The sequence below is a fragment of the Leucoraja erinacea genome, chromosome 5, assembly GCF_028641065.1.
Source record: "Leucoraja erinacea ecotype New England chromosome 5, Leri_hhj_1, whole genome shotgun sequence".
Classification (NCBI taxonomy): Eukaryota; Metazoa; Chordata; class Chondrichthyes; order Rajiformes; family Rajidae; genus Leucoraja; species Leucoraja erinaceus.
In genome coordinates, this window is record NC_073381.1 from 15942004 (window position 1) to 15960706 (window position 18703).

Sequence of the window (18703 nt, forward strand, 5' to 3'; positions counted from 1 at the left end):
GTGCAACTCCTTGTAGGCTTTGGAAAAAGCCCAACAGTTGTTGCGCCTGGACACAAAATGCTGGAGTAAAGATGTTGTGCCTGATAGGAAAGAGATTCTGGTCTGTGTCAGCAGATGTACAGGGTAAATAATTGTGTCCAATGTTCAGGGGATTGAAGTGGAGACTGAGATGAGAGTGTTGAGTGAGTTACTCCAGACCAGCACGTATATTTTGTGTTTGTTCTCTAACGTCTGGCTTCTTTCACATAGGGGTTGCTTTTCGGTCCAATAAATTACATCACTGCGACTAAACTATTTAAAGTTGAGATATTTCTTATACTTCTGACTAACTATGGAATGTTTAAAAAATAGAAGAAACTAATATATTTTTCAGCTTTCAATAATGTATAAAAGCAGTTGGGCAATTGGAAAATGATGGAGAACAACCAGTAAGTCTTCCAGTATTTTGCCCATCAGGGTTTTTGTGGTTCTACAGTATAATTAAATAGTTATATTAGTGATTGTTTTGCTTATTACCCTGTCCTTTCCTAATGTTTAGGATATGTGTCCCTTTCAACAGATATTACATTTCAAGAGTTGATTCAATATGCCTGATCAAGGCATCGTTTTCTGCATTTAACTCTTAACATTTTTCTTGTGCCTCCTTGCTCCAGGTGCTCGAAGCTGAATTGAAACAAAACACAGATAGGGTTGAACAGGTGAAAGAGAAGTTGACTTTGCTACTGCAAGAAAACCCGGACTCGCCTGAAGCAGGGAAATGGAGACAGACGCTGGATTATATAAGTAATCTTTCACTTGTCTATCTTATGAATGCATAGTAGTAACACAACTTCAATATTGCCACTATCATTTTGAACATGTTGATCAAGCCAGCTCTCAGTCTTTGAGAGTCAAGAGAACGTCAGTCAGGTTTATGCCATTTGTTCTCATAACACAGGTGTCGCTCATTTGGCCTGTTGTCTCTAAACCAGCTAGAAAAGAGCTATCGAAACTACTTTCACTTTTTACTGCTCTTGGTTCATAGTTCAGTAATTTCTGGCACAACAAACACTCATCCAAGTATTGTGTTTTTAGCCTCCACCACTTTTTCAACAACAAACTCCAATCCCTTACCTCTTGTCGAGTGCATGAAAATGCTTTCCCAAATCCAATTTATAACAATTATGATAAATCTTTGCCCCCGACCTTTCTCAAGTGAGATGGGTTCTTACCCAAGCTAGGCCTCCTGTAATTTCAGATACCTCAGTTACATTTCGCCACCGTCTCCTTTATTCGAGTGAATGCAATTCCAGTTTAGTGGGCCTGTCTGCAGATTATGCTCGACTTGCTGAGAATATCCAGCATTTTCTGTTTTAATTTCAGGTCTGCTTTTTTTTCATTGATTTCCATTTAAATAGAGGGATACCTAATGCAGACGGTGAATGCACAAAAAATTGAAACAATACCTCTCGGGGATTTACTTTTAATGTCTCTTTAATATGTTAAGATGTTTTAAGGTATGTATTTTTTTGACATATGAAAGGAAGGTAGATTAAAAGATTTTTACTTGGGACCATCAAGCTCAATCTCAGAACATTCTAGAATGTTTGACAGCCAACGAGAGATAACACCCTTATTTTGAATTAACATGGAAATGGGAAAACAGAGATCTAAGTACAGCAGTAATCATTGAGCTCGATATACTGTACAGTGAAAGGAACCAAATCTGATGATGAAGCGCGATTCGAAAGGTACTGAAATGCACGAAACTTATTAAATCACAGAACGGACGTTCTAGGAATACCTCCCTGTCCGATTAACCCACAAACCTGTGTGTCCTTATTAAACATGCAGCTTTGATGAGAGTGGTTGATTGTAACTTCATTATTCCATCAATAAGCATTTTTAATTTTAGCCCTGTGCTAAATCATTCCCTTGTCCCTCCATTGAAAACGACAGTCGCCTAGATAGATCTTCCCGATGCAACTTCAAGGAACAGCAAATGTGCAACTTGACACATGAAGCAATTGACTTTAGGAATGAGCCATGAAATGAGTAGAACATAAATGGGAACTGGGTAGCATAGTGCTCATTAATATGAAAAGATTTTCTTTGCAGGGCAGTGGATGAATAGTTGGTATTGAAGCCCGACATGGCTTCTGCATCATCTGCGTTGTTCTCATTGAGCTGTACTCACAAAGGATTTCTTGTTTGTGTTCACTTTTTACAAAGTCTGCTCTCCCATTCATTTGTTGGAAAGGTTGCGTAACCAATACATCAGCTTGTAACCCAGTCTGAGACTCCTGCAGTATCAGTGTTGAAATACAGAGGCAAGTCTCTCTGAGCTTCCTTCCAGCCACTTACAGATTTCTCCCCTCTTTCCCTCCGACTACAAATCACAGTCGTACAGCAGAGAAACAGCCTCTTTAGCCCAATTCGTCCATGTCAACCACAATTCCCCATCTAAGCTTGCCCCTCAATCTCTTTACTACCCAAGCACCTGTCTAAATGTATTTTAAATGTTGTTATTCTACCTGCCCCAACTATGTTCTATGGCAGCTCATTCCAGGTTTGGCTTAGGGCAAGTTAGGGCAGCACAATGGTGCAGTGGTGGAGTTACTGCCTTATGGCACCAGAGACCCAGGTATGATCCTGACCCAGGTATGACCCAGGGTGCTGTCTGTACGGAATTTGTACGTTTTCCCTGTGACCGTGTGGGTTTTCTACAGGTGCTCTGGTTTCCTCCCACAGGTTTGTAGGTTAATTGGCCTCTGTAAATTGTAATTGGCCCTAGTGTGTAGGATAGAACGAGTGTATGGGTGATCACTGGTCAGCATGGGCTTGATGGGTCGAAGGGCCTGTCTCCATGGTTTATCTCTAAAGTCTAAAGACATCCCATCTCCTTCTTTCCTTTATCCCTTTCTCTCTTACAGAGCACACCTGAAGTATTGTATATGTTGGTCTATATGCCTAAGGTAGAGTGAGTGGAGGGAAAGTGCACCAGGCTGGATCTTGGATGGCAGGTCTGGTGAAGGAGGAAGTGTTGAGCAGGCAAGGCGTCTAATCTCGAGAGTTTAGAAGAATTGAGAGGTGTCCTCATGAGTCCTTAGAGGACTAAAATCCATTGAGGACTCTGGCCTAGATGTGGCGAGGAGGCGTGGGATGGGGTATTCCATGGTGCTAGGTATTTCTCACTGGTGTGAGGAGAGTCACAGTCTCAGCGCTGAGATGAGATATTTCTTCACTCAGAGGCTGGCGGATCTTTGGAATTCCTTTCAAGGCTGATGTGGCGTCTCGGTCGCTGAGATCATTCGAAACGGAGATCAATGGATTTCTGGAATTTGGGAGAATTGAGGGATGTGGGAATAGGGCTGATAAATGGGTAGAAGATGGTCCACTGAATGCTGGAGCAGGCTGAATGGCCATGCTCCTTTTACACATATTCCCAGGTACTGTCACTTGCTGTACTGTTCTCCTTATGTTTTCCCTTTCTACCAAAGCTCCTCTCCCCCCGCCAACTTGCATCCACACCCACTTGCCTCTCCCCATTCTGCTTGCCCCCACCAAGTCACCATTTGTACTTACCTCCTCTTCCCATCCCTTACATAGAAACATAGAAATTTAGGTGCAGGAGTAGGCCATTCGGCCCTTCGAGCCTGCACCGCCATTCAATATGATCATGGCTGATCATCCAACTCAGTATCCCGTACCTGCCTTCTCTCCATACCCCCTGATCCCTTTAGCCACAAGGGCCACAGCTAACTCCCTCTTAAATATAGCCAATTAACTGGCCTCAACTACCCTCTGTGGCAGAGAGTTCCAGAGATTCACCACTCTCTGTGTGAAAAAGGTTCTTCTCATCTCGGTTTTAAAGGATTTCCCCCTTATCCTTAAGCTGTGACCCCCTTGCCTGGACTTCCCCAACATCAGGAACAATCTTCCTGCATCTAGCCTGTCCAACCTCTTAAGAATTTTGTAAGTTTCTATAAGATCCCCTCTCAATCTCCTAAATTCTAGAGAGTATAAACCAAGTCTATCCAGTCTTTCTTCATACGACAGTCCTGACATCCCAGGAATCAGTCTGGTGAACCGTCTCTGCACTCCCTCTATGGCAATAATGTCCTTCCTCAGATTTACTTACCATTTATTTCTTCTTTCTTCTGCTTTTCCTCCTTCTCTTGCTTATCCCTACTCCTTCACCTTGCCTGCCCCTGCTTCTACTTGCCTCCTCTCTCTCTCTCCCCGGTTTGCCCCCTCTCTTCACTGCCCCTGTGCCCCAATGTTTTTCTCTCCCATCCCATTTGCTTCCCATCCATCCCCCCCCCCCCCCCCCCCACTGTTTGTGCTCCATCGCTTGCATTCTCCCCGCCGTTCCCCACTCTGTTGTAGTTTAGAGATACAGCATGGAAACAGGCCCTTCAGCCCACCCAGTGGCCATCGATCACCCGTTCAATGGTATCCCACTCCCAGCATGCTAGGGGCAAATTACAGAAGGCAATTAACCTATAAAACCACACGTCTTTGGGATGTGGGAGGGAACCGGAGCACCTGGGGGAACCCTACACAGTCACAGGGAAAAGCAGCAAGCTGCACAGACAACAGCCGAGGTCAGGACTGAACCCGGGTCTCTGGTGCTGTGAGGCAGGGGCTCTAACAGCTGCACCACTGTCCCACCCTGTTACCATTTCCCATTTTCCCCATCCTCTCTAATTAGCCCTTCTCAGCCTATCTTGATTTCCCCTCTTACATAGAAACATAGAAAATAGGTGCAGGAGTAGGCCATTCGGCCCTTTGAGCCTGCACCGCAATTCAATATGATAATGGCTGATCATCCAACTCAGTATCCTGTACCTGCCTTCTCTCCATACCCCCTGATCCCCTTAGCCACAAGGGCCACATCTAACTTCCTCTTAAATATAGCGAATGAACTGGCCTCAACTACCTTCTGTGGCAGAGAGTTCCAGAGATTCACCACTCTGTGTGAAAAATGTTTTCCTCATCTCAGTCCTAAAAGATTTCCCCCTTATCCTTAAACTGTGACCCCTTGTTCTGGACGTCCCCAACATCGGGAACAATCTTCCTGCATCGAGCCTGTCCAACCCCTTAAGAATTTTGTAAGTTTCTATAAGATCCCCCCCCAATCTTCTAAATTCTAGCGAGTACAAGCCGAGTCTTCCCTCATGTCCCCTCCCTCTCCTGATCACCTTCAATCTTCCCCGTCAGCATTTTACATTCGCTCTTCCCTTTGCCTTTTGCTCACACTTTCTCCATGCTTATTTACCTGCACCATCAATGTTTTAAATGCCTCAGATTCAGACAGTGGAAAATAAACAAATCTCAACTCTGCAGACACATGTTAGAATGATAAGATTTGGTGCAGATTATAATTTGCATCCTACTTCTGTTTCACAAGGCCTTAAATTGAGTGAATTTGTTTGATTCTTCACCTGAAAAATCACCATTATCATCATTGTTGTCAAGCACTTGAGTATTTCCAGCTCTTATTGTGTTTTATACATTCAACTTTTTTTAATTAAATTTTCTTATTATTACATGTAACTTTTATCTAATCCAACTGTCCTCTTGCATCCTTGCCCCAGCTCCCCATAAAGAAAAAGCAAACTCTAATGTAACCATATAACATATAACCATATAACAATTACAGCACGGAAACAGGCCATCTCGGCCCTTCTAGTCCCTGCCGAACACTTATTCCCACCTAGTCCCATCTACCTGCACTCAGACCATAAACCTCCATTCCTTTCCCATCCATATACCTATCCAATTTTTAAATGATAAAATCGAACCTGCCTCCACCACTTCCACTGGAAACTCATTCCACACCGCCACCACACTCTGAGTAAAGAAGTTTCCCCTCATGTTACCCCTAAACTTCTGTCCCTTAATTCTCAAATCATGTCCTCTTGTTTGAATCTTCCCTACTCTCAATGGGAGAAGCTTATCCACGTCAAGCCTGTCTATCCCTCTCAACGTTTTAAAGACCTCTATCAAGTCCCCCCTTAATGTATCTTTCATTTGTGCTCATTACTTAAGTTCATTTATTTAACCAAATTATTTTGGCAGTCATACAAAAGGTTCATCAAAAAAATTGCGGTGTAGAATTCAGTGATTTGGCATTCAAATCTATCATAGAGTGAGCAAACAGAATTTCACAAGCGCACATATGTATAATTGATATGGGAAACTTCACTTGGAGAGACGTCTCTTCTAAATAGTCCATAAAGTTATTGTCTGTATATTAGACTGATGAGATCAGGCAGGTTAGTCATGCACGGTGTGATGAAATCACTGACTGAGTCAGCTCCTTTTATAAGTCGTGGGCAAGAGAACTTTATTTTATAGATAAAGTCGCTCACTGCTTGGACACCTGTATGTCAGCACATGGTGGTTGCTGTTGTTTAAACATGCCTGTTGCTACATCAGCTCTGAAACGTTAGTGCCCAATTTCTGACATTGGACTAAATATTTATAGATGTAATAATCTCAAACTGTCACCATCTGCTTCGAGGACGTTGAAAGCTTTTGTTCCCGTTTGATCTCCTTGTAGAAGCTTATAAATCGGTGTGGTTTAAAGCTCGCATTGTATTCTGTGGCGAGGGCTCCCACTTTCTGCTACAAGTCAGTTGTTCAAGAACCTGAAGGTTAATAGTGTCTGAAAGTAATGCAGCTTTCTTGCTTTGATGCCGGCAGTTCACGCCAAGTTACGCGTTGGGCTATGAATGCCGCCTTTGCCAGCAACATCCAGATCCCGAGAAAATGAAGTGGAGAGAAAAGTCAGTGCCAAGAATTAGATAACAGGCCATTATTTCAAAACTGTTGGCTGGTTATACTCCTGTTAGAGAGAATTCTTCGCTTCATATCTGGTTTACTCAGTTGGGGGCAGGCAGAATGACGGAATGGGAAAGTTGCTGCCTTAAAGCACCAGAAACCTGGGTTAGATCCTGACTGCGGGTGCTGTCTGTACGGCATTTGTACGTTCTCTCTGTGATTGCACGGGTTTTCCCGGGTTTGGTTTAGTTTATTTTAGTTTTTCACACATTCTGTAAATTGTCCCTCGTGTGCAAAATAGAACTAGTGTATGGGTGATCGCTGATGGGTGGTTGGCCTAAGCAAAGATCCTATAGCAAGCAAGATAGATCACTCGACCAAAAATATGTAGTACGGTCATGGGCAGATTCGTGGGTAATTTTCGGCTCCATTTCCGTAACCGGCTTCCGTCTCTGCACCAAAGATCCCTATAGCAGAGCAAAGATACTAGTGCGGAGATGGAAGCCGGTTACGGAAACATCCTCGTAAAAATAGAAATTCTTTGGTAAAAATCTTCTCCTCATTTTCAGAATTACAATTTATTAACACAAACTATCCCCCCGCAACGTTGATTACACTGCGAGTCGGGTCGGGTCGGGTCGGGTCGGGTTATTGAAATGGATGAAAAAAAGGCCCATGTTCCGCTCCATTGCGTACTACACGTCAGCCCATTGCATTTAGCAGGAGTGGTCTAACTTACTCTGCTATAGGATCTTTGGGCCTAAGGGGCTGTTTCCACACTGTATCTCTAAAACTAAAACTTATTTTCATTCTATTGAATGGAAATTGGCTGATCATTAAACCAATTTCTGGCACATTTTTCCCACTGCTGGATAATTCTGGATGAAAAGTGCGGTTACTTTTTGTATCCATGCCCTTATAAACGTATTGGTATTGGGTAAATAATGGGTACCCATTCCATGGGGATACCATGGTGATCTGAATGACCAGAATGACCAGAATAGGTAAAACTGCATATTATTGAATAATATTGTATTCACATTCATGTTAAATTGATGAAGCAAATATGTTACACAAAGCGTCTCCTCTCTCTCTGGAGGTCCCAGTGAAACCACACAGATTAAAATAATCCCTTAACTCATCTTATCTTTCCAATTATCCCTTTGTAACCATACCTGATCCCTCTTTCTCTGCACGTGCTGTGCTATGTGTCAGTGTGTTCTCAATTCTTCCTTGCTTTTTCTTGTTGCTTGTGCACCTTTTGTACACTCATTTTCTGCATGTAATGCCTTCCCTGCTCAATCTGTGTGCCTGAACTTCTCTATTCCACATTCCTCCTGCATATTCTGTGCTCATTCTCCCCATGCTCTGTTGCACTCACCGCCTCCCCCCCTCCCTTCCTCTCCCCACATCATTAATATGGTGGAACCACTCAATTCCTTCATCATAGTGCTTGCAGATCCTTCTTCTGAACGTGTAGATGTACTGCCATATTCCCCCTGCCCCTTTCTTTTCTGTTTTACTCCATAACCTCCTCTTGCTTGTAGTCCCACCAACTTGCCTGCCTCTGCTCGCACTTGCCTCTCCCTTCTCCCCACCCTGCCTGCTTCTGCTTGCCCCTTACCCGTTCATGCTTGTCACCTCATCCCACCCTCTGATTTGCCCCTTCCTCATTCCCCAGGTTATGGTGCATCAGTACAGTTATGGATGAGCCCTATTTTTTAAACCAGGCTCGGGGAGTTTTGTATTGAACTAAGTGGCTCTGGAACAAATCCTGTTTAAATTAAATTCATGTCTTCGGGGAGTTGATGTCTGATGTTTGTTAGATAGGGGAATTGGTTTCTTGTTCAAGTGCCTTTGGCGATTTCCTCCCACTATTGCAGCAGCATCTCCTATTTCCCAATTTCACTCGCTCCAAGGCTTGTTTAGTTTAGTTTAGTTTATTGTCATGTGTACCGAGCTACAGTGAACAGCTTTTTGTTGCATGCTAACCAGTCAGAGGAAAGACCAGACAGGACTGCAATCAAGCCGCCCACAGTGTACAAATACAGGATAAAGGCAATAATGTTTAGTGCAAGGTAAAGACCAGTAAAGTCCGATTAACAGTAGTCTGAGACGCTCCAATGAGGTATATAGTAGGTCAGGACCAGCTCTCTAGTTGAGGTAGGATGGTTCAGTTGCCTGATAGCAGCTTGAAAGAAACTGTCCCTGTATCTGGAGGTATGCGTTTTCACACTTTTTATCCCTCTTGCCAAATGGGAGAGGGGAGAGGAAGAACTGACCAGGGTGAGACTGATTATGCTGGTAGCCTTGCCGAGGAAGCGCAAAAAGTATGAATCCTAGTTTCATCGGGCGCTCTGAGCAAGGCCAAGTGTTGATCTCTGTCTGTTTTGGTTGTGGAGAGAGTGTCTCTGATGACATTGGCATAACAACAAACTTGCTTGACAACTGGGTTGTATGGGGTACCAGTGCTTAAACAGGCCACGTGGCTCAAAGTGTCCACATTGACAGTTATGCTTCTGTTCAAGCCGCCTCTTGCCTTTGTGTGTAGGAAGGAACTGCAGATGCAGGTTTATACCAAATACAGACACAAAGTGCTGGAGTTACTGCAGCTGGGACCCGCTGAGTGACTCAATAATTTTGTGCTATCTCCTCATTCTTGCCTTTCCTCATCAAACTCTTTGCAAGTGGAGCAATGATCCATCGAAGGGCAAGATGCTGTTTTGAAGGCGTTTAGCTTTGTTGGTGATGAAAAGTCGTCATTGCGCATTCTTGTTCTTGTCCACTCTAGATTCAAAGTGGAAGCAGGTCAGCCAGTCGGCCAGCGAGCGGCAACAGAAGCTGCAGGAGTCGTCTGGGTTCCTCACGCAATTTGAGACGGCTGAGGTGCAACTGAGTCAGTGGCTCATTGAGAAGGAACTGATGATGAATGTGTTGGGGCCACTCTCCATTGATCCTCATATGTTGAACAATCAGAAACAACAAGTTCAGGTAAGGGGTATCCATTATTCATCGGCACTAACAACCATTAGTCACTCCTTATTTATTGGGATGAATACTTTCATTGAAATTGGAGAACTTGAGTTTTATGGATGTGGAAACCGGGAATGCTTTGACTGAAATGGTGGAAGAGGATCCCGTAGTGATGTTTAAAGGGACATTTAATGAGTATTTGAAAAGAGGGGTGGAATTTACAAGGCTTTGATGAAAGAGTAAGAGAATGGAACTGATTAGACCACATTAGTTCAAGACTGCTGTGCTGTGAGATTCAAACCTTTGCAGCCATTGGTAATATGAGTTGTCTGAAAACATACCAACCCGCAGAAAAACCCAGCGATATCAATATTGATGGCCCTAATAACCCTTGCATTCCCCCTCTCTCTGTCCCTCCCCCATCCGAGTGGTGCTGCTAGTTTCACTGTTTGCATCCCATCATTAACACCTCTCCCACAGACAACAATGAGCCATTGTGGGCTCGAACAGAGCATTGTGGTCATCAGTGCCGGCTCTGATTTGTGATGTGCCTTTTCATACCTCTTCCCTGCCTAAAGAAGGGTCTCAACCCGAAACGTCATCTATTCTTTTTCTCCAGAGATGCTGCCTGGACCCGCTGAGTTATTCCAGCATTTTGTGTCTCCGGTGTCAACCAGCATCTGCAGTTCATTCCTACACAGCAGCAAAACCAGGCCAGGCCAGTCGAGCCTCCTCCACCATTTGATAAACTCACACTGCCAATCTAAATGTGACTGCAGTTACACATTCCAGTATACCCACATTAATCTTTCTTTAGCAAGCGATCACCCCGTACATTAGCACTAACTACACACAGGAGACAATTTACAATTTTTACAGGAGCCAATTAACTTACAAGCCTGTGTTTAAGAGGGAACTGCAGATGCTGGAGAATCGAAGGTTACACAGAAAAGCTGGAGAAACTCAGCAGTTTCTCCAGCTTTTCTGTGTAACTTACAAGCCTGTATGTCTTTGGAGTGTGAAAGGAAACCGGAGCAGCTGGAGAAAGCCCACAAAGTCACAGGGAGAGCGTACAAGCTCTTTACACGCAGCGCCCGTAGTCAGGATCGAACATGGGACTCTAGTGCTGTAAGGCAGCAACTCTACCGCTGCACCACTGTGCTGCTCCATGTTCTCCAGAGATGCAACCTGGCCCGTTGAGTCACCCCAGCACCTTGTGTTCCCTCAAGTCACGACTAGTTGAGCTTATGTCATTAGCATAAGTACAATGAAAATCACCCTCTCCTAAAGCCCAGCAGATACAAACCTAGCCTGACCTTTCCTCAATGGCGACATGCCCATTCCACATATTAGTCTCAAAGATATTCTCTGAACTGCTTTCAAATCTTAACATCCTGCTTTAGAGAAGGAGACCCATACTCTACAGAGCACTCCAGATGTGGCCTCAAAAATGCCCGGTATAGCTGAAGCGTAACAAAATGTGTAGGAAAGAACTGCAGATGCCCGTTTAAACCGAAGATAACACAAAAAGCTGGAGTAACAAAAAGTCTAAAAAAGGGTCTCAACCCGAAAAGTCACCCATTCCTTCTCTCCAGAGATGCTGCCCGTCCCGCTGAGTTACTCCAGCTTTTTGTGTCTATCTTAGCTGAAGCATAACCTCCCTACCTGTGTGTTCAATTCTCCCAGGAATAAGCAATAACATTGTGTTCATGTTACTACCAACTTGCTCTACCTGTTGTATTAGCCTTTTTGTGAATCAAGCACAAGGTTCACCTAGATCCCCCTGCATCTTGGAGTTCTGCAATCTCTCACCGTTTACATAGTATGCACCTTGTTTAATTTTCCTAACAAAATGAACAATTTGACATCTTCACACGTTATTCACCATTTGCCAGCATTTTGCCCACTCAATCAATGTGTCCATATCCTCTTGTAGTTTCCTTATATTCTTTTCATAACATGCTTTCCTATCTATCTTTGTGTCAGCAGTAAATTTAGCAACTAACCTCCATCCAAGTCATTTCTATAAATTGTAAAATGTTGAACCCCTGCACTGACCTTTACGGCACTCCACTTAAAACTTGCCAACCAAAACGACTTATTTTTACTCTCCCTCTGTTTTCTATTAGCTAGTCAATCTTTCATCTACGACAGTATGTTACCTCCTACACCATGAGCAGCTATTTTCCCAATTCGCCTTTGTTACAGCCCTCATCAAGTACCTCTAGAAATATATTACAGTCCCTTTTATCCACAGGATACGTTACTTCATCAAAAGACTCCTATAAATTGGTCAGACATGACAAGTTGTCCTAACAAACAGTTCGGGTTTGTCTGCCTTGATGCTTGGAGAGTTGTGGGTTTACTTTAATCATACATGATTTTCCTTTCATGAAACCATGTTGATTTTGCCTGTTGACCTTGGACTTTTCTAAACGGCTTGCTATAAGTTCATAAGTTAGTTATAGGAGCAGAATTAGGCCATTTGGCCCATCAAGTTTACTCCACCATTCAATCATGGCTGATCTATCTTTCCCTCTCCACCCCATTTTCCTACCTTCTTCCCATAACCCCTGACACCATTACTAACCATATCTCCATTCTCTTTCTAATCACATCTCTATAACACCTCTTTTCATATTTTCCCGATGACAAACATTAGTTTCTTGCTTTCTATCTCCTTTGCTTTTTAAATAATGGAGTTATGTTTTCTATTTTCCAATACATTGGTACCTTTCACTAAACTGGAGAAACTAGATAGACTCAGCAACCATCTCACTCGCCACTTCCTTTCAAACCTTGAGGTGAGGACCATCAAGATCCAGAGACTTGCCAGCCCACAACCTGAATAATCAGTCCAACTTCCCTTGCGACTGGAATTATCCTGCGTTCCCACCCCCTCTCTCCAGATTCCTGATGTAGCTATTTCTAGGATGTTATCAGTGTCCTCTCAGGTGAAGATGGAAACAAAACATTGATTGAATGTATCGGCTCCAGTTTCATTTCCATCCAGATTCCCCCAGACTTGCTTTCTATAGAACCAATACTAAATTAGTTAACCAATTAAAAAAAACTATCTATGGAAAAACGTCCTATCACATTTTAAAAATATTTTTGGATGGTTTTATCTTGTGTTTTAAATTATCCTTGCCTTATTAGTTGTTTAGCCATTCTGCACTGCCTTTATATTCTGGCCAGTCTACTAACCTGCATCTACTTTTGCACAATTATTTTCTCCTTTTCTTTATGTTTAGTACTATTATTACCATTTTTAGTAACCACAGATTATAGGAACATCCCCTGGGAATTTTGTTTTCTTGTCGGAATGTTTCTTTTCTGTCCATTCTGAAAGATCTCCTTAAATGTCTACCACTGCATCCAAAGGTATTTTTAGCTGAGTGAACCAGTAGTCATGACAGCAAAGTGGTCTTGTACAATTCAGTAGTTTTAGCAAATTTGTCTCCATCTAAAATATATTTAACCCAGTTTACTGTGAGTGGATGCATTGTAAGAATTGCCTAAAATGGCTGTCAGACAGATTGATGTAAATTCCCTTTGGAGTAGAGGTCAGCCTGAGCAAATGCATTCCTTGCTTTAGTTCTGCTGTTAGCAGAAGCTTCTTATTGAGCATGAGATGTCATGTGGTGTCCATTTTCTGTGTATTTGCGTGTGACTTTTAGTAGCTAGAGCTCAGTTCTGTTCTGGACTTGTGGCATGTTAATGTACACTGAGTGTGTTCACCCATTGTACATATGTTGCACTCAACAGAACAACCTTTCCTCAAACCACTTAATTCAAATATACATCCAACTTTATCTTAGAAAAGCCTGTTGGTAATACTAACTCAGCCATTCATTCTTAGTCACAGAGTCATAAAGCCATACATAGAGCCATGGAAATAGACCCTTGAGTCCTAACTTGCCCATGCTGACCAAGATGTCCCATCAATGCTAGTCCCACCTCCTCACATTTGGCCGATATCCCTCTAAACCCTTCCTATTCTTGTACCTGTGCCAATGTTTTTAAATGTTGTATTACACCTGTCTCAACAACTCCTTCGGCAGCTCAGTCCATATACTCACCGCCCTCTGTGTGAAATGTTACAACCCAGAATCCTATTGAATCTTGCTCCTCTCAGATCTTATTATCAGATCGCAGGATCCGTAATGTTTGGATCCTGTGATAGGGTTGCACTGGGATTGGTCTGTGTTGTGCACAAACATAGAAACATAGAAATTAGGTGCAGGAGTAGGCCATTCGGCCCTTCGAGCCTGCACCGCCATTCAATATGATCATGGCTGATCATCCAACTCAGTATCCTGTACCTGCCTTCTCTCCATACCCCCTGATCCCTTTAGCCACAAGGGCCACATCTAACTCTCTCTTAAATATAGCCAATGAACTGGCCTCAACTACCTTCGGTGGCAGAGATTTCCAGAGATTCACCACTCTCTGTGTGAAAAAAGTTTTTCTCATCTTGGTCCTAAAAGGTTTCCCCCTTATCCTTAAACTGTGACCCCTTGTTCTGGAATTTTCCCAACATCGGGAACAATCTTCCTGCATCTAGCCTGTCCAACCCCTTAAGAATTTTGTACGTTTCTATAAGACCCCCCCTCAATCTTCTAATGAAAAGATGACTTTCTACCTTCCAGTTGATCCAAATGTCTCTCTTGCATTTGTAGATCCTGCTGAAGGAGTTTGAGACACGGAAGCCACAACACGAGCAGCTGAAAGTGGCAGCTGAGGGCATTTTGAGTCGACCAGATGACTCTGCTCCGACCTGTGGCGTTGTCAGCGAACAGCTGGCTGCCGTAACGCAGAAGTGGGATTCTCTGACTGGGCAGCTGGTTAACCGCTCTAACCTCATTGACCGGGCCATCGTCAAAAGCACCCAGTTCCAAAACCTAGTCCACCACCTCTCGGGCAAGTTGAGCACCTTGGACACGAAGCTGGCCAGCCAGCCGCCCATCGACGCCCAGCCCGAAGCTGTGAAGCGGCAGCTGGAGGTGGCCAGCGAACTCCGGGCCGAGCTGCAGCAGGAGGAGAAGGGCGTGCAGGAGGCCGGGGCTCTCTGCGAGGAGATCTCGGTCCTCGTTGGCGAGCAGTACTTGAAGGCTGAGCTCACCAGACAGTTGGACAACGTCGTGAAGCCGTTCCGGGACCTCGAGGAAAGAGCAGGTGCGTGATTGATCTGCGGCACGGGATAAACAAATAACGTGGTTTACAGGAATTAAAAGAGAAATGGCTTCAACTACGCAGCCGGTCAGGCAACACCAGAGTAGGGAGAAACAGAGGCAAAGCTTCAGTTCATTGACCTTTCATTGGAACTGGAATTTCAAATTTTCAGCTCCTGCAGTTTTTTGCTTCTCGACGATAGAAACATAGACAATAGGTGCAGGAGTAGGCCATTCGGCCCTTTGAGCCAGCACCACCATTCAATATGATGACGGCTGATCATCCAAAATCAGTACCCCGTTCCTGCTTTCTCCCACATCCCTTGATTCTGCCTGGCTTGAGGTTTAGATTATTGATGAGATTAAAACAAACATGGATCTGATATTATAGCAATCAGTGCTGAAAAGGATCTGAATACATCGCTGAAGAGATTAGTCCAAATTGTTGACCTGTATTTCTTCCATGCTTGTTGATCCATTCTACAACTGAGCATTTTCCATTTTGTTTGGTTTTAATATTTCAGGCTATTAACGGATTCCTTTTTTTTTTTTTTTGCTGACCGACTTTCTTCGTATATTACTCCTGCATTTCATGATTTCTATTTTTACTTGAAAGCATTTATGAATTCCCACTGGTATCTCACAGATGCAGTAAATTGCCGATGAAGTGAAAATGGTCTTGTGCATAGGTGACAGATTGCTGATGAAAATAAAAAAAACTGCAGATGCTGTAATCTAAAATAAAAAAACCCAAACAGCTGGAAACACTCAGGAAGTCAGGCAGTGTCTGTGGAGTGAGCGAAATAGAATTAAAGTTTCAGTTTGTGTGAGCAAATAAAGATTAGATTCATGATTTGGCAATAAATGGGCTTTGCAGAAATGCTAGAGGAGATTTTCAATGCATTTGAAAGAAAATGTAACCAAAAAGTAATATGAGCTACCTTATAAACGTTAACCAAGCCTCAGGAACAGAGATCATAAGAAACAGGAGTTAAGGGCCAGTCCCACGAGCATGCGACTCCATGCGGCAAGCGCGACCTAACGTGGTTGCTTGAGCCGTACGGCCTCGCGGGGCCGGTCCCACTTCGATCGCCGGAGCCGTATGGAGTTGTGCGGAGCTGGTCCTGACATCGCGCAGAGCTCCGAAAAACTGACCATGTTCAAAAATTCCACGGCCCGCAGCCACCTCGACGGCGTACGCACTGCCTCAACGGGCGTGCGCAGCGTCTCGACGCATTACACAGCATCTTGACGCCGTATGTCACGCGCGAATTTCCCGCGGACTTCGCTCGAACTTCACGTCACTCACTCGACCTCCGCGCGACCCCCGCTTCCGGTTTGGCCGTGCTTGCCGCATGCATGTCACATGCTCGTGGGACAGGGCCTTTAAAGCGGCTCAGAGATCCCCTGAGGTGTGATGATGAGCTTGGTCTCCATTGTCCTTTCCCATATCCCTGGATTTCCTCATAGTCCAAAAGAAAATAAGTGGGAGTGGCCCAGTGGTAGAGCTGCTGGCTCACAGTGCCCGAGACCCGGGTTTGATCCTGAAAATGTATTGCATTGCTGTGGTGAGGGGTCTGGGTGGTAAGACAAATTAGAGTTGCACAAAGTTGCCAGAGGCATCAAGACTGGAAGAGCCTTTTCCCTAGCTGTAACGTATACTCTTTTTAGGCTGGTAAATTGGGAAGCCATAAAATAATGCTTCACATTATTTTTTATATTATGTTAAAGGAAATCGAGTCCATCATCTTCAGTCTGCACTGGCAAATTCCGAGCAGTTTCAACAGATGTTTGACGATTTCCAAGCCTGGATAGGTGGAAAGTGCAATGAGCAGAGCCAGAGGGCTCCCATATCGGCCAAGCCTGACCTCCTCCACTCACTGATCGATGAGCAGACGGCGTTTCAGAAATCCTTAGCACAAAAAGCTGGGTCCTACGAGATGATCACGGCAGAAGGAGAGTCACTCCTCCAGAATATGCAGACGGGAGTTGAGAAAACTGCCTTACAGGATCAACTTGCTGCCCTCAGGGGCACCTGGGAAGAGCTGGCCAAGCAAGTGGAGAACAGGCAAGAGAAACTGAGGGATTGTTTGCAGAAAGCCCAGAGGTACCAAGAATGTGTAGAACGCTTGCTCCCGTGGGTGCAAGAATGTGAAGCAAAGTCCTCGCAGGTGCAAGTGTGCAGTGGCGGGCCAGAGGTCGAGTCCTCGTTGGCAAGCATTAAGGTGTTACAGAATGACATGGACCAGCATCGGAGGGAGCTTGAGTCTTTAAATAATGCTGCAGACCGCTTGATTGAAGCCAGTCAGGTGGATGCGGAGGATGTCCAGTGTGAGAAGGCTCTGGTCAACCAGAAGGTGGATCTGATCAGTGAACAACTCCGCCTTAAAAAAGAGTCCCTGGATGAGAATGCAAAATGCATGAAGGAGTTTCAAAATTCTCTCAGAGATACGAAGGGGCAGTTACAAGGGGCCAAGCAGCAACTGGACCACCATGATACCCTTGGGTCTCAAGCATACAGTAACAAATGCTTGTCCAATTTGAATGCCCAGCAGAAGATGCTTCAGGCCTTGACATCCCAAGTGGAGAAGGTCAAGTGTCTTGCTCAGAGATTGACCTCCGCCTCCTCAGACAGAGAAGGAGCGTCTTTGCTCCTGCAGCAAGCTGATGCTCTGCGGAAAGATCACGAGTCGGTGAGCCAGCAGGTACGTGAAAGGTGCTCCTCCGTGGAGGTCAAGCTCCAAGGCATCGGGCAGTTTCAGAACAACATCCGGGAGATGTTCTCCTTATTTGCCGACCTCGACGATGAACTGGACGGCATGGCTCCTGTGGGAAGGGACCTGGACTGCCTTTGCGTCCAGAAAGACGACATCCGAGGGTTCATCAGTAAACTCCAGCAGCTGACGACAGGCATCGAAGGCACAAAGAAAGAAAGCAGGCAGATGCTGGAGTCCTCAGGCTCTCCAGATTTGATGGGGTTGAAGCGGGATCTGGAGGCTTTGAGCAAGCAATGCAATAAGCTGCTGGACAGGGCAACGGTCAGGGAGGAGCAGGTGGGAACCACCCTTGCCCAGGTTGAAGAGTTCAACAACAGAAGGAAAACATTCAGTGAACTGATGACTGTGGCTGAGGAACATGAGGAGAATCAGGGCAGCGTTGGCATGGAAACCGAGGTCATCAACCAACAACTGGAATCATTCAAGGTAGGGTTTCATTTCTCAATCTATCTCTCACCATGGAAATCAAGTGGTTGCCTGATTCATATTGGATTATGCTGGTGAGCTCTGGTTTCTAAACAGAAGGAATGTCTGCATTGTTAGGGGTGTTGACAAATATAAATTTAGGCGTAAATGAAACTCTGCCTCGTTGGTTGTTGATTTTGAGGCGAGAAAATGCCGGAACATGTCAGGGCAGTCAAAAGATAAGCTCGGGAAGGGTGGAGGCCATAATGGCCCATTGTTGGCTGGGGAAGGTGTGATAACAAATGGGATACAGGGATAACAAGAGCAAACAGTGGAAGTGAGAGGATGACTAGGGTGGGAGAGGGGGGGGAGGGAATGCAGGAGTTACCTGAAATTAGAGAAATCAACGTTCATACCACCCCGTTCAGTGGAGTCGGGGGATTTGGGGAGAAGGCAGGAACGGGGTACTGATTGGGGATGATCAGCCATGATCACATTGAATGGCGGTGTTGGCTCGAAGGGCCGAATGGCCTACTCCTGCACCTTTTGTCTATTGTTATAAATTTCCCAATCAAAATGTGAGATTTTGTTCAGTTGATCTTTCCC

The 18703-nt window shown here is 44.6% G+C and overlaps 1 protein-coding gene across 1 annotated transcript in view; it reads left to right on the top strand.

The window, feature by feature from the left end:
• The window catches only part of LOC129696942 (dystonin-like), a 529669-nt gene that overhangs the window by 362348 nt on the left and 148618 nt on the right, over window positions 1-18703 (top strand). The window contains 4 exon segments of the mRNA XM_055635073.1: window positions 654-783; window positions 9560-9759; window positions 14424-14919; window positions 16647-18118. Of these exon segments, the coding sequence (XP_055491048.1) occupies window positions 654-783; window positions 9560-9759; window positions 14424-14919; window positions 16647-18118 (2298 nt within the window).